This window comes from Doryrhamphus excisus, chromosome 22 (genome assembly GCF_030265055.1).
Source record: "Doryrhamphus excisus isolate RoL2022-K1 chromosome 22, RoL_Dexc_1.0, whole genome shotgun sequence".
Classification (NCBI taxonomy): Eukaryota; Metazoa; Chordata; class Actinopteri; order Syngnathiformes; family Syngnathidae; genus Doryrhamphus; species Doryrhamphus excisus.
Genome location: NC_080487.1, coordinates 5849735 through 5866429, shown reverse-complemented (window position 1 = coordinate 5866429; position 16695 = coordinate 5849735). Strand labels below are relative to the sequence as shown.

Here is a 16695-nt window from a genome sequence, read left to right as displayed (position 1 = left end):
CCTTTTTTGCAGTACATTTAGCGAGTGAAGATTGCTTTTATAGTTTTCAGAATCATATGCCTTCAATATAACATGTTTGGCGGTATGGGCATATTGGGCAACATTGTTACCTAATCCCATTTCAAATTTGACAATGATAGAACAGAAGTGGTGTATATTGTACACAGGTATTTGTCAAGGTAGGATCAGAGTGCAAAAGGTATTCCATTTGGAGATGCTTGGTCAGAGTCACTGACTTAGCTCGTGCCATCAAAGCTCCACAGCATGATGACTGGTAACTTTGAATGCATCAACGTTCCTTGGCTATTGTGCCACAGCCGGACAAACAACTGTCTCTTGGGACGAGTCAGGTGTTGGTCAAAAATTCCAAGGTCATAGATGTTTCGGTAGCACACTGTGGCTAATGCACACCTGCTGACAGAATTCATGCTCATTCATTCGAAAATGCTGATGGTCTGCAGCAGTGAGGAGTGTGTTTTTATGGATGACAGGCTTGATGTGCACTAATTACATTGGACCACTGCCAACATAGCAAGACCACATTTGTCTGAATTGTATCTGCTGTTGAAATACTGTAAGGCTTTCAAGGTAAATGGCATTCCTGTTTATGTTTGCGACTGGTCTAACAATAGTGTTCACTGGGCCTGTCATTGTATCCTGGAATGGAGCACATCAGTCCAGTCTCACCAAACTGCCTCGGCAGATAAACAGGGGAGACTGCAAACATTGTATGTCGTCATGAAAAACTACGAAAATAGTGCCCACACTGCTGGAAAGGTAACAACATGTACGTTAAAAAGCCATAGCATTTCAGTATGTGGAATCAAACTATGGAATGGATTGAGTAAGGACCTCAAACAATGCACAACGATGAGCCAATTCAAGAAACAATACAAGCAGTTGATGTTTGCTAAATACAAGGATGAAGAGTCTTGAACCAGTCATGATGTGCTATATATATCACTATATTGACACTTACTATGGTACCCATTATGTCATTGGATGCTCATATCACCTCGTACTTTGGTACGAGACATTAAATTTAATTTAATAAAATTTAATTTAATTTAATTTAATTTAATTTAATTTAATTTAAATAAAAACCTAAACTATATTAGGAAAGCAGGAAGTGAACAAATGTAACTGTTACTTATTGTAAAAGTACCAGATGGAGGGGTAGGATTTAATAAGCTTTGCTTCTTCCTACTCCTTTTGGACATGTGGAACTGTGAACTGATTATGGGATGCACTCAATTGTAATCTGATGCATGTTCAAATGAAATAAAACCATTACCATTACCATTACCATTACCATTACCATTACCATTACATGTGTTGGCAGGATGGAGAAGGTCTTCAAAGTCAGCAACACACAATGACGAAAGTCATTCTCCATAGCTTCCCCAAACATCTCCCTCGTCAGACTTAGTGACCGACAAAGCCGTACACCGCTTGGCCTGCCGGTACCTATGAGCTGCCTATTGGCTCCCAGGGGCCAAACATGTCTCAAAATATCTTTAGCTTGACAGTACCCTTCACTGCTGTCCACCAAAGCGTTCTGGGACCACCACGGCAGGCACCAAGCACCTTATAATCACCTTAGATGGCCTCCTCAACAATGGAGACATGGAACATGGGACATTTAATGATGGTCCATTTAATGTCCTATTTGATCCTCTCTTATGCACACAGAAGTGATGCCATTTTATTTGCTGATAGTGATGCTTGCTGATGTTGTTTTTACCTTCCCTTCTTGATGGTTTCTCTACCAAGAAGAGGTCCAAGAACAGGATCCAGGTTTTCCTCCAAGTTCTCTATCAGAACCACATGGCCTTGTAACAGTGCTCTCTCTATGGCATCCAAGTACCTTCACAGTAAAGAAGAAGGTTAAAAAAAACATGTTACCACACAAAATCAAACATTCATCAGCAAGCAACTCACCCTCGCTGTCCGATGCGAATAATATGCAGCTGTTCCCCATACTTGTTCTTGATCCACTTGATGCCCTGCAGCTGAGGGTCTACCATCAGGGGCCAACGCTGGCAGGAAGAGAGAATGGCGGCGTTCTCAGTGGACATCCTGTCTGAGGGTAGGCCTTCGTTTTGCCATGCTGCAATGTCGGCATCATCCGTAAGCAAGGTGATCGGGTCCAGTTTGGGGGTTACTGGGATGGGAACCTTCAAGATAACATGAATGAATGCTATTGGCCAGGGGCGCCGGATAAAGGACAAACATCTGGACAATTCCAAGGTTGGAAACAATTGAGTGCATCCCATAATCAGTTCACAGTTCCACATGTCCAAAAGGAGTAGGAAGAAGCAAAGCTTATTAAATCCTACCCCTTCATCTGGTACTTTTACAATCAGTAACTGTTACATTTGTTCACTTCCTGCTTTCCAAATATTGTTTAATTTTTTTTTAAATCACATACCGAAGTAGGAGGTGATATGAGCATCCAATGACATAATGGGTACCATAGTAAGTGTCAATATAGTGATATATATAGCACATCATGACTGGTTCAAGACTCTTCATCCTTGTATTTAGCAAACATCAACTGCTTGTATTGTTTCTTGAATTGGCTCATCGTTGTGCATTGTTTGAGGTCCTTACTCAATCCATTCCATAGTTTGATTCCACATACTGAAATGCTATGGCTTTTTAACGTAGTCCTAGCATAGAAGTGTTTCAAATGTACTTCTTCCCTGAGATCATATTTCTCCTCTCTTGTAGAGAAGTATTGGATGACATTTTTAGCTAATTGGTTGTTTTTAGCCTTATGCATTATTTTAGCTGTTTGAAGATGAACTATATCAGCAAGTTTAATTAAGTATTTGTGATTTTAGAAATAAGGAGTTAGTATGTTCTCTGTAGGCGGCATTATGAATTATCCTTACTGACCTTTTTTGCAGTACATTTAGCGAGTGAAGATTGCTTTTATAGTTATTAGCCCATATTTCCACACAATAAGTAATGTTGGTGGGATGTAAGTGGGATGAGGATGCTACCTAAACGGCACTACGACAATAAAAGATGTCATGTCGAGATACTGTGACTGGTAGGAAAACTACAATTGGGCAGATATAAAGCTGTCCAGCAACCATCAACTTCCTTGTTTTATAGGAAAATGGCACCGTCTGTTAGAAGTAACTTGTTTCCACAGGACATTCCAAACTTTTTTTCAGTGACAATGTTGTAAGAGTGCGTGGATATTGACGATACTGAAACCAAGTTACGCACCGTCAGCTGGCTAAGGTAAGGTCTCCAGGTTTCGTCCATTAGTCGTAATCTGTAGCGTTTTGTGAAGTAACCCAGGTAGGAGATGAAAGCAGTGGCAAGTAGGACATCTCCGCACAGAGTCCTCTCTTGCTTCCTGAAATTCTTGATGGCTTCTGCCCAGCGTACATTCTCCGACACGAGACCCCCCACCTGGAATACAATGGCACAACACATTGTGACACCATTCCCTAGGGTGGCTAGTTCATCCTGATATCAATTAATGTGTGGGTTGTATCACATAAAGAAAAAAGGGGGAAAAAAATCCTCACAAACAAGTTTACCACCTTTAGGTCCACTTTTAATAGGCTCTTATATCTTTCACTGCTCATGTAACAACACCTTTACTCTTTACTGCAGCAGTGATACCATTCTCCTCCAGGGATCAACAATATTCAACTTAATATCTAAGCTTTCCCAAACTCAAGTGACGCTGCCCTTGGGCACCAAGCGTAACTTCCCTGGCATACATCACAGCAACACTGCACACCGCAACATTTGCATTGATATCCGCCACTGACTGTCATATTATCTTCCTATTATTGCAGCTGTCAGGGCTTCTGCAAATGAATAATAACAATTTATATTACCAACTGCATCAACTGACTTCTTGTTCACGTCCAGTCAGCACAATGACACAATAGACACATTGTATGTGTGTGGGATACTAAACACACAGATTTGCATTTGAGAAAGAGACAACATAAATAGCTTGCTCGTAAGTATGTGGATTAGCATAACTTGTGCAGGACTGCCATATGGCACACTGGATCTTTGTTGAACTCATAAGGAGCCAAGACATTTATGCTTCATGTAAAAAGATGGGGGAAATACATTCATTTTTAAACTGGAAAAGCAGTTTATTGTAACATTTGACCCTTAGTAAAGCATTAGCATAGTCTTATCATTTAAAAATGAGCTGACATGGCAAAAAAACGAGCTTTTGGCAGTGATGGGAATGGTCATGAGCTTGTGGGTATGAGCGGCCAAACTTAGTTTCCTCTGTAGGGTGGCTGGGCTCTCAGCATGAGAAGCACTGTCATCAGAGACAATCTGGCATTCAGAGGAACCAGGTGAGGTGGCTCGGGCATCTGGGCTCCCTGTGGAGGTATTCAGGACACGTACGACCGGTTCCAAACCTCAGGGAAGAAGGCTATGTCACTTGACTGGCATGGGGACACCTCGGGATCCTCTGCGAGAAGCTGGACGGAGCAGTCGGTGAGAGGGAAAACTGGGCTTACCTGCTTAGGCTGCTGCCCCCAAGACCCAGCTAGGATATGTGGAAGAAGATGGATGGATGGTAGGATGAATGGATGGATGGATGGATGGATGGTTGGATGGATGGATGGATGGATGGATGGATGGTTGGATGGATGGATGGATGGATGGATGGTTGGATGGATGGATGGATGGTTGGATGGATGGTTGGATGGATGGTTGGATGGGTGGATGGTTGGATGGATGGATGGTTGGATGGATGGATGGATAGATGGTTGGATGGATGGATGGATGGATGGATGGATGGTTGGATGGATGGATGGTTGGATGGATGGATGGATGGATGGTTGGATGGATGGTTGGATGGATGGATGGATGGAAGGGTGTGGTTACCTGTCACACTGCCATGTCAGAGAAGCCATATCCTGGGGTAGTCACATGACTGTCAAAAGACAAGCACTCCAAAATCTTTCCTATACTTCACTTTGGGACGTTATGGTTCAGAACACCTTAATGGCACCCTTAGGAGCAAGTACCCCTTGCCCTTAAAGCTCACAACACCTATTCCTGCATATGACTATTCCGTGGGGTGTGGTTCTGAGCAGGAAGAGGGCGGGATACTTGGATGACATTTTTAGCTAATTGGTTATTTTTAGCCTTATGCATTATTTTAGCTGTTTGAAGATGAACTATATCAGCAAGTTGAAGTATTTGTGATTTTAGAAATAAGGAGTTAGTATGTTCTCTGTAGGCGGCATTATGAATTATCCTTACTGACCTTTTTTGCAGTACATTTAGCGAGTGAAGATTGCTTTTATAGTTATTAGCCCATATTTCCACACAATAAGTAAGATATGGTAGAACCAGAGAGCAATAAACTGTGGAGTGATTTCTGATTGAGAACACATTTTGAAATATTTCTGGCCACCTTATGTTGTATATTTGTATTGTATGTGTATTGTGTGTGACATGAATGTTTGCGTTTCCTTTTTTTTAATTTAATAGAACTGAAAGTCAGACAGGCTACTGGATTAGCAAGTAAATAGGCTATGAAGCAAGCAAAAACGAATGCACAATAATGTCCAAACGGTGCAAAAGTGTCATTCTGAAAACCTTTGACCATGACTGCATCACACAGAAATGTACAACCCTTTCATTTTTTGACGTTTTGCATGGCCCCACAAGATGTTGTGCACCACCACTGTGACCAAACAGCGCTATATTGAACTAATGCACGGAGTAAAAGGGATAGCTCACCAGGCGGTTTGCCAGAGAAATGGTGCGTGCGGTCGATTCTGCTTCCTGTTGGCACTTCAGCTTGTCTGCAGTGGCTTTTTCAAACTTTGCTGTGAGCTTGGCCAGGTTCTCATTAAGGTGCTGTTAATATACACACAAAGAACAGACATTGGCCCTTGTTAAGGTACAGCATGGGCTTGGAGACAAATAAATCACTGGACTCTTCCAGTGACACAAACTTGGGAGAGAGTGAAAAGTTGGGTGAGATTCATCATTCTGTCCACTATGGATTTATTTGTCAAGTGGAAGCAATTAGTACAAGGACAAACAGGATTATTGCGTACAGGCGCAGTTCAGAAGATTAGTGTGAGGATTGTTAATTCCCTCTGAAGTCACTTCCAACTCAAAGGATCTGACAGGGTGCCGAGGACCGACTGACAGACGTCACACTGGATGTTATTATCAGTTATCAGCCGCCGCTCGACGCGCTGCAGGATTTTGCCGCATGTAGCTGCGGCTTCTGCAGCATCCCCGAAACCACCCTGAGCGCCACGCTCTGCTGGGGCTCTGCGGCGCTCTGATGTGCTGAATGTCAAGCGCCGCTGAGAAACAATTATTTACAGCTGCTTTTATCAATAGGGGTTTTAGGCTGATGGATTTAGTTTTGATTAATGAACAGTAAAAGCCCTAATAGCACTGGCAGCAGCTTTGTATTGATGAACTGCTGGGAAGTATATCATTACTGGTGGAGCTCATGTGTCAACTGTCACTCAAAGCCTTGCTAAAATAATTCACCACCTCGATTGTTTATTCGCTGTATTGCCTCCGGTTGTTTTTTTTTTTTATATCCAATTCTTATTCATGTATTCACAAGGTTTATACACAATGAGTCTGCAGTCGTTGTTCACTCAACGTTTTGTTGAAAAGTCCAGTTGGAACCTTCATTCATTCATTCATTCATTTTCTACTGCTTATTCTTACCAGGGTCGCGGGAGGTGCTGGAGCCTATCACAGCTGTCTTCGGGCGAGAGGCGGGGTACACCCTGGACTGGTGGCCAGCCAATCACAGGGCACATATAGACAAACAACCATTCACACTCACATTCATACCTATGGACAATTTGGAGTCACCTAGCATGTTTTTGGAAAGTGGGAGGAAACCGGAGTACCCTGGCACCTTGCTGGAGCCTATCCCAGCTATAAATAATGATTCATAATCATAAAAAATAATACATTAATTAATTCATTCAGTCATTCATTTTCTTCCGCTTATCCTCACGAGGGTCGCGGGTGTTGCTGGAGCCTATCCCAGCTATAAATAATGATTTATAATCATAAATAATAATATAAAGGTCAAATAATTAACGTCATTCATTCATTGTCTACCACATATCCTCACAAGGGTCGCAGGGGGTGCTGGAGCCTATCCCAGCTATCTTCGGGCGAGAGGCGGGGTACACCCTGGACTGGTGGCCAGCCAATCACAGGGCACATATAGACAAACAACCATTCACACTCACATTCATACCTATGGACAATTTAGAGTCGCTAATTAACCTCGCATGTTTTTGGAATGTGGGAGGAAACCGGAGTACCCGGAGAAAACCCACGCATGCACGGGGAGAACATGCAAACTCCACACAGAGATGGCCGAGAGTGGAATTGAACCGTGGTCTCCTAGCTGTGAGGTCTGCGCGGTAACCACTCGACCGCCGTGCCGACCCGGTGTCATTTTATGATCCTATATGAACTTGGGTTCACTTTGGTACAAGTTTTGAGGCGGGATTGTTATCTAAGTACTCGCTTAGGGAGTCCAGCTACCCTACAGAGCTCTTTTCACCACGACGGTCCGGTACTGCGCCGATCCATCTGTCGACCTCACGCTCCCAGACCCCGAGACCAATTAACAAAGTGCAAAATCAAAATATTTGTCAAAAAAACATTATCATGAAAGCATAAAGGTACAAATAAGTACAAATTGTGTGTTTGAGGGCCTTACATTGATCTTGGTTTTGATCATGGTGAGTTTCCCTTGAGCAGCAGCCAGCTCTGCGTTGGCTTTCGTCAGAGCCTGACGTTTGGGCTCCACCTCGCAGTAAACTCTGTAGAACTTGACTATGTTCAAAACCCAGGAACAAAGGCCCGCTGCTGCGTAGGACTTGGCAGCAACCACTTCTGGTTGGAAGGCGGGATCCTGGATATGGTAGAAATATGCACACTAATGAAACACTCATTGATTACTATTCATACAGCAATAGTTACATTGAAGTTTGATATGGCTGAGTACTAAAAGTGTTCCAATATATGTAGAAACAACACATACAAAATATTTTACATGATTATTTAGGGGTGCCACCATACATCTGTTTTTGTGGAATAAAGTGGTGAACAGTTCAATGGTCGCCATGGAGATTTGAGGTCAGCAAAGACTGCAGCTCAAGAACTCTAAGGTGATATTTATGTTTTTGTTAGTATTTATACTCCTATTACATATTACTATCAAATTTGCGGTTTTGTCTTTGTAATTTGAATGATTTGTAGTCATATTTATAGGTATTTAGTGCTCATTGCCTCTACTGTAGCTAACATTAGCTAGCTACAGTTTGCTAATGACAGTTAGCTAATAGCTGAGCAAGGATAACATCAACAACAGTAATATAGAGTAGACAGTATTACTGATGCCTCATATTTATTGAGAGTAGTACTGTAGTACTACATAATCTGATATACACTTCTTTTTATTATTTTAGGCACACAACAACTAGTTCCTTTCAGACTAGCAGTCGCAGCTTGGTCTTTGGTCTGGGCCCCCTTTGATAACCCTATAGAAAATGATGCTGTATAGAAGTTCATTGTACTCAACATTTCCACGTCAACTTTTTGGCAATTAGACGAGAAATTGTGCATTTTCTGAAATTTTATAAAAGTTTATGTGTGAGGTGGCACCCCTAAATCTCAATGGATTTCCTCAAAACTTTGCAAAGACATTTTTATGTTCATTAGAAAAAAAATGGAATGCCAGCCAAATTTATATTATGAATTTAAAATTTCCCATTCAAATTTGATGCACCCAAATGTACAGTTTAATTGTTCTTGAAACAAAACCAAAGACAACACTTTTAGTAATCAAGGCACCATTGACATTCATTCATTCACAGGGGTTGCTGGAGCCTATCCCAGCTATAAATAATGATTCATAATCATAAATAATAATTCATTTATTCATTCATTTTCTTCCGCTTATCCTCACGAGGGTCGCAGGGGTTGCTGGAGCCTATCCCAGCTATAAATAATGATTCATAATCATAAATAATAATATAAAGGTCAAATAATTAACTTCATTCATTCATTCATTTTCTACCGCTTTTTCCTCACGAGGGTCGCGGGGGTGCTGGAGCCTATCCCAGCTGAGGCGGGGTACACCCTGGACTGGTTGTGATTGACTGGTCAGCCAATCACAGGGCACAAAGAGACAAACAACCATTCACACTCACATTCATACCTATGGACAATTTGGAGTCACCAATTAACCTAGCATGTTTTTGGAATGTGGGAGGAAAACGGAGTACCCGGAAAAAAATCCACGCATGCACGGGGAAAACATGCAAACTCCACACAGAGATGGCCGAGGGTGGAATTGAACCCTGGTCTCCTAGCTGTGAAGTCTGCGTGCTGACCACTCGACCACCCTTGACATGCATGCCTTAATTAAAGCTGAGCAACCGAATGGATTAGTCCGCATCATTAACGCAACTACATATTGACTTTTATTCACTGTTACGGAAGGCTATGCAACAATGGAAGCCGTGGGTTAGATGACGTATGAGTGGAATTATGACGCTTTCCACCACAACAACATCAGTACAAATAAATTACCTGCAAGTAAGGCTGGATGGCTTTCAGACACGTCTCTGGGATGTTCTCCTTCTTGAATCGTATAAGGGAATCTAGGAACGTGTCCACTTTTGCCATCATAACCTTTGCAGCTTTCCAGCTGCGATCCTTGGGGACTTTACCGCCGGGCGCCATTAAGACCATGACGGCCGCCGTGACATTGGTGACCGCTGGCACCGGAGAGCCGAATGACTTTAACTCTGTCAGGTTGTTCTGAAATGAGGAGAAATAGACAGAAGCATATAATTAAAGAGCCAGGAATGCTTTGAATGCTCGCATTTCTCAGTGGTCATAGCTCAGTAGGAAAAAATAAAAAAAAGGACGAGGGGATGGAATCAACCTGCACTAGCTTTGAGGAGACAGTAGAGAATTCTAACTAGGACAGTTTTGGAGAGCTTCAGAGAGCAGTGATTGAACTGTCTGTTCCGCTTGTTTGAACAGAAAGAACCTTTTCAATGTAAAGGCTGTTTTTGTTTAAATCCTAGGGGCGGCATAAAAAGCTAGATGAGGTTCAGGGGATGAACTAAAATACGAGCAGAGAAGACATTCTTTAGAAAAGATTGGACTCAATCATTTTTAATCTCACATTTAAAGGCCTGCGTGGACGTAACCTATTTCACTAAAGCTGGGAAATGAAATATGAAAAAGCACACGCAAGCGTATGAAAGAGCAAATGAATGAAAGCATGCGACGCACTTTATTGAGTGTGTTAAGAGCATCCTGTGCAGCGGTGAGAGCCGGTTCAGCCTTGGCCAGATCCTCTTCACAGTCTTTTTGTTTGCCGCTGACCACAACAGCAATGGCCGCCACTTTCTGCTCTTCTTCATCAGCCACCGCTTTCTCCTTGGACACCTTCTCGGTTTCTATTCCAACCACCTGAGGCCAACACATTGTATTCATTGCTGGGTTATAACGGCTCAGCATTGATTTTTTTTTTTCGCATGTGTCTTTTTAACTCGGCGTCTCAGTTTTCAATCGACATTGTACACACAGAGTGACCACAACATTGTTGTGAAAGTAATATCATGTAATTTCATTTATTTCTTGTGCTTCTCAGCTCTCACCTTGATAGCGTGCTATTCTTTACCACTGCCATCTAAAAGCACAATCATAAACATATTGCTGAGTTTAATCGCTTTTCTGGCTGAGTCAGCAAAACTCCCAAAGAGTTCTTCCCAAAGATTAATCATTTTGTTGTTTTGGATCTCATTAGAGCTGATCGTGCGGCCATAATATTGTGTACACAAGTTCTGAACTGGCGGGTCAGGACCCAAAAGTGTGTTGCAGGTCTTTACTCGGGGAAAAAGAAAATGCAATCATTATCTAATGGGCCGATGTCCATGTGAATTCACCTCATATTCTTTTCTGTGCTAGTTGCTAGCTAAGCCGCTGCGAAGTGCATGCCATGTTTCTGGGTGTCTTTATCAAGTTTGAGTGGGAGCGAAACAACATCGAGTGGAGACTTAACGTGTAATTTATACAACACACAGCAGTGGATAACTGCTGGAGAAGACGGTGCCGTGAAGAGACAGCATCTCAGCACTGTAGCTCATGTTGTCCCTTAAAACTTAGGTCCCCAAAGCAGTGTACGTGGACCCCCACGGGTACGTCCATCCATCCATAGCTCAATTTCGGTCTCCTGTGTCCACATCAACTTCTCCCAGGCCTTGCCTGAGTCATTCAAGTGGTCTGTGTATGTGTCTTCTTGAGCAGGGGGAGCTTGTGGGAACTGTAGGAACTCAATTCATTCGAGTAACTAATGTTAGCATTGCTTTTTTTGGTGACTGTGCTCCCAACTCCCTTGACATCATTAATCCGTTCCTCCCTTGTGTTTCTGGCTTTCTGACCTTTCACACCGTCATCCGAACCCCATCATGTGAAATCTTGTATGGAGCTCAAGAGCGGGCCGACTAACTGACTGCCGTCTTCTATTGTGGTCTCTGATGGTCTTTAAGTCCATTCCAGTCCTGGGCTCCTTTGCTAGTTCTTTGGTCAGGTGTCTTTGGTGTCTTTGATTCGTATAATGAGTTGAGACTAGGAGAACTTTGGGACAAGGCTAATTTTTGTCCAAATACTAATTTCTTTCAGTCAAATACAAATTAATTCATTGAATTTATTTGATCGTCGCAATAAGCCTAAAATAGAAATTCTGGACTGGTCATATCTTTGTATGGGATAAACCTAGAAAATCAGCAGGGAATGATCCAACACTCATTTGCAGTCTTTTCTTTCTGTGATAACAAGCACCCCCTCTTTCTATTGAGGTCAGTACAGAATATCTCACGACAAATCAAGCCAGTTAGATACAGAAAAGTTCTGCAAAAGCAAATAAATTCATATTTAGCTGTGATATTTTGCTGACATGCTAAAGCAGTGCAAGTCAATGTTCTTGCCTGGATCAGATTATCAGCATCCTCGTTCTTCTGCTTGAGTTCCACTTCTTGGGCGGCCAACTTGGCCTTGAGGTCATCAACCTGTCAAGCCAGCGAAATGGGAAAAGGAGGAGGTCAGGAGGTGGAGATTAGCTGATACTACAGCCGAGAATGTCGAGCTGCGGATGAATAAGCAAGATATCATATCAGAATGGCCAGATTTTTAATATGCCGTGTCCAGGTAATTTAAACACTAGTATTATCAGCTAGGAGTGGAACAGTATATTTTTGCTTTGATTTTGTGTTGGTGCATGTAATATTATGACCATATATGGTTCCTTGCTTGTTAGTGGGAAAAAACACCCAAAAAACAAACAAAGCCACATAATCAAATCCAAATCCATCAATTTTCTATGCCGGTTATCCTCGCTAGAGTGTATGCTGGAGCCTATTCCAGCTGTCTTTGGGTGAGAGGCAGGGCACATTCATACCTATACACAATTGAGAGTCGCCAATGAAGCAAACATGCATGTTTTGATCAGAGAAGCCAAGCGGAGAATCAAGCCCAGGTCTTCCCCAAGTCCTGACTTTGTGGCCAACATGCTAAGCACTCCACCGTGCGGCCCCATTATCAAATCAACTCCATTACCACGAGGACCGTGCTTGCAGGTAACTGTCAAACCAGTTAGTGTAGTATTGGTCTGCTGTTCCACGACCAGGGAGAAAAGCACAATGCACCTCCTCAATTCGAGATTCAACTATTTTGGAAGATCCTCCTTTACAATACATTACCCCTGAATTCAGTTAAGATCGGGGCTGTGCATATTAATGAACAGATATCCATATCCATATGTAAATATGTCAGATTCTAGCCAATGGCTGATTTCCATCTGCTAACCCTAATTGGCAATCATCACCATTTTTAAACCCAGCGGCTCCAGCAGAAAGACGCCAGATTAGTTTTACACGTTTCAGTGATATAGTACATACGATTAGAACATAGTACTAAATTCATCAATATGAAAGACATAGTATGTTTTTGTTTCCTTTTTGTTAGTTTTGATGTATGTTTAGTCTTTTGTTCCCCTCTTTAACACCCTGGACTGGTGGCCAGCCAATCACAGGGCACATATAGTCAAACAACCATTCACACTCACATTCATACCTATGGACAATTTGGAGTGGCCAATTAACCTACCATGTTTTTGGAATGTGGGAGGAAACCGGAGTACACGGAGAAAACCCACACATGCACGGGGAGAACATGCAAACTCCCCACAGAGATGGCCGAGGGTGGAATTGAACTCGGGTCTCCTAGCTGTGAGGTCTGCACGCTAACCACTTGATCGCCATGCATCCCTATCATTATTATTATTATTATTATTATTATTATTATTATTATTATTATTATTATTATTATTATTATTATTATTATTATTATTATTATTATTATTATTATTATTGATAACAGCAGTTTATTTGGTTGGAAAATGTTGACAATAATATGGGTAAACAGTATTTTATTTGAATACTTTTCTTAAAAGTCATGTTAAAATACAAGCAGTTGATGTTTGCTAAATACAAGGATGAAGAGCTATATATATATATCACTATATTGACTTTTACTATGGTACCCATTATGTACCTCGTACTTCGGTACGAGATACATTAAAAAAATTTAAAAAATTAAAAAAAACCTTAAACTATATTAGGAAAGCAGGAAGTGAACAAATGTAACAGTTACTGATTGTAAAAGTACCAGATGGAGGGGTAGGATTTAATAAGCTTTGCTTCTTCCTACTCCTTTTGGACATGTGGAACTGTGAACTGATTATGGGATGCACTCAATTGTAATCTGATGCATGTTCAAATGAAATAAAACCATTACCATTACAAAACCTTGTATCATGCTGTGAGTTGTGTGTCTCGTGACCACCCTAGGAATCCAAATACATCATCATTTAGGTGTGTTTGAAAAAAAAAAAACTGCACAAATGATATCATTAACCCTGAAATAAATCATGAGTATAAAGAGCAACCGTGTCATTTGTATCGATGTTGGGTCCTTAGTCGTAATTACCAAACGACACCACAGTCTAAAACCCGCATTTATCCTCAAATCCCCAATGCGACAAAGACAATTTGGCAGTTCAGGAAAGCTACACAATTGAGCTTCACAAGAGCCTGACCCTTTTGCGGATAACATTTTGTGCCCTGCAGGATTTGGCCAGGCACCATGCATGTGACCTTTCAGCTTATACCAGCATAAATCTTATTGTGTCCAAGAAGATAAGGGAAAGAACAGGATGAATGGCATGTGTATCTGGAATGAACTGATTTTAGACCTAGATTAGACCCGCTATCAGAGCACTTGCAAAAACACACATACTTGCCGAGACCAAGGACATATTCGTAAAGAGAAATTAAATCGGTTACAAAGTCTTTGACAAATAGTGCTGCATTACCATCAAAATGCTGCACAGGGAAAATAAAAACAGACTGTTTTTTCTTGCTTGTCTTTCAGCTAATTAAAATACAGGAATACAGGCTGCAGGCAAGGGAGCCGCTCCAGGCTGTGACAGTACTGTGCGGTGGTTTCAGTGGAACGTTAGAGGAGCACAGAGTGAGCCATCAACATGATGAATAGGCTGGAAGGGGAGGGGGGGTCAGTGAAGGGAGGTGGGGATCACATTGGGAGGAACGGCCAACTAATTGGTGGATGACATGGGTGATATTCAATACATGTGAGCATGCTCTGTGTTGTGTGTGCACTATACAGTTCAAGCCGCCCGCCCCGGTTTTATTGAGCATAAAGCAGCTGCTCTCCTTTCACTGCAGTGACAACTATACTCAATGGACACTTGGTAAGTAACACCGACATTATCTAATTACATCAAATTTGGGACTGGATCACAATAAGGCACACTTAATTGGGCTCTTTCAGATAAAGCTTAGCAGCTTTACGCTATTGTTGTACACCGTAATAATCATATTGTTGAAATTGAAATCCTCCTGACACAGCAAGAGCTGAAGCTCTATCTGAGTAGACTGTGGTGATGCGATGCCAACTTCCTGTCCCTCGCCTTTAACATGTACCATGTGGGAAATTAGTACACCCCTGAAACGGTACCGAAAAATCAGATTCGGAATACATTCAGCATAACACCTCTGCCTCCGACTGGTGTGCAGTCAATTGCAGTGGACCTCTGCTAGGTCTGACTGTGCTTGTTTACTAAACATCTTATCAGAACTGCTCAGCATTTAATTTTGTATTTTTATTTAAAAATTTTCCCGGTGGTTATTTTTTTCATTATCCTTGGTTTTCCAGGTCTTTTTTTTCGCCTGGCATTGTATTTAGTTGGTGGCAGCACGGTGGACTAGTGGTTAGCGCGCAGACCTCACAGCTAGGAGACCAGGGTTCAATTCCACCCTCGGCCATCTCTGTGTGGAGTTTGCATTACAAAAAACATGCTAGGTTAATTGGTATAATTGGTATTCCAAAGGTATGAATGTGAGTGTGAATGGTTGTTTGTCTATATGTGCCCTGTGATTGGCTGGCCACCAGTCCAGGGTGTACCCCACCTCTCGCCTGAAGACAGCTGGGATAGGCTCCAGCACCCCCGCGACCCTCGTGAGGAAAAAGTGTGAAAAAATAGTGTTTGGCACGTAACAGTGACAACAGTGTAACGGCAATTTCGGTAGAAATAACATGGAGCGGCAGAATTCCATTACAGGAAAATTCGGAAACCTTTGGAATATCAACAATAAATAGTCTTGTTGTTTTGAAAGAACTGAACGTTTTGGTTTTATAGTGGCTTTCATCAGATGGGAACGGTCAACCAATTTCATTTGAATAATGTTGAATTACAAAAACGATTTTTGGGGGAACGTGTCAATAGATAGCCATTGCGTCCCAAATGAGCTGAACATGTTAATGTTGGAATGATTTGAGAAATGTGGAAGAAGTTGAGTGTCAAAAAACGGGGTAGAATAAGAATAACAAATAAAAGTATTTTGGGTAGAATAACATACTGAATGTACATTTCTGATATTACAGTTGGGAAAGTGCAATAATTTACAATAATTTACATTTAGCACTGAAGCATTGAAGTGAAATAGGCTGTGCATCAGCTGATCAAAGGTTTATGACCACATCCTTCAAAAGCCAACATATGGATTGAATGTGATTTAGTGCCAGGTATTCACACTGTGAGGATCTCTTCATGGCAAAGGCAAAAAAGCTTTCCCTTTTTTCAACACGGTGGGCTGGAAGCAGGAAATCCATGGAAACACTGCTTAAAGAAGTGGATAATGTGAAGCGTCTCCACAAAGATTATCGTGTGGAGATACTCTATACGAGTCCACAGCAATACAAATGCAGGACATGCATGATAGGTCCCCTTTACCAGCACAGTAATTGATTTAGTTTTATTTGTGGATGCAGGAACTAGAGCTGCCGTGGTGTAGTGGTTGGTGTTCTGGACTTTGGAGCAAACGCCCCGGGTTCGAATCTCCACTCGTAACATCATTGTTATTCGTCAGGAAGGGCATCCGGAATATCAAGTGCTCAAGCCAAAATCAGTATGCAGATCAAAAAAATATCCCCTGTGGCGACTCCGTACTCGGGAAAAAGCCGAACGACAAAAAAAAGTGGACTCAAGAAATATATTTACTAAACTGTACTGATAAAAATATTCCA

At 41.8% G+C, this 16695-nt stretch overlaps 1 protein-coding gene across 1 annotated transcript in view; it reads right to left on the bottom strand.

The window, feature by feature from the left end:
- Window positions 1–16695, bottom strand: part of dnah9 (dynein, axonemal, heavy chain 9) — a 176516-nt gene that overhangs the window by 49258 nt on the left and 110563 nt on the right. Inside the window, exons 54-61 of the mRNA XM_058060982.1 lie at window positions 12018–12098; window positions 10321–10500; window positions 9607–9837; window positions 7730–7924; window positions 5752–5871; window positions 3241–3429; window positions 1942–2177; window positions 1745–1867 (exon numbers count right to left, since the gene is read on the bottom strand). Coding sequence (XP_057916965.1) covers window positions 1745–1867; window positions 1942–2177; window positions 3241–3429; window positions 5752–5871; window positions 7730–7924; window positions 9607–9837; window positions 10321–10500; window positions 12018–12098 — 1355 coding nt within the window. The remainder of the gene's footprint in view (window positions 1–1744; window positions 1868–1941; window positions 2178–3240; window positions 3430–5751; window positions 5872–7729; window positions 7925–9606; window positions 9838–10320; window positions 10501–12017; window positions 12099–16695) is intronic.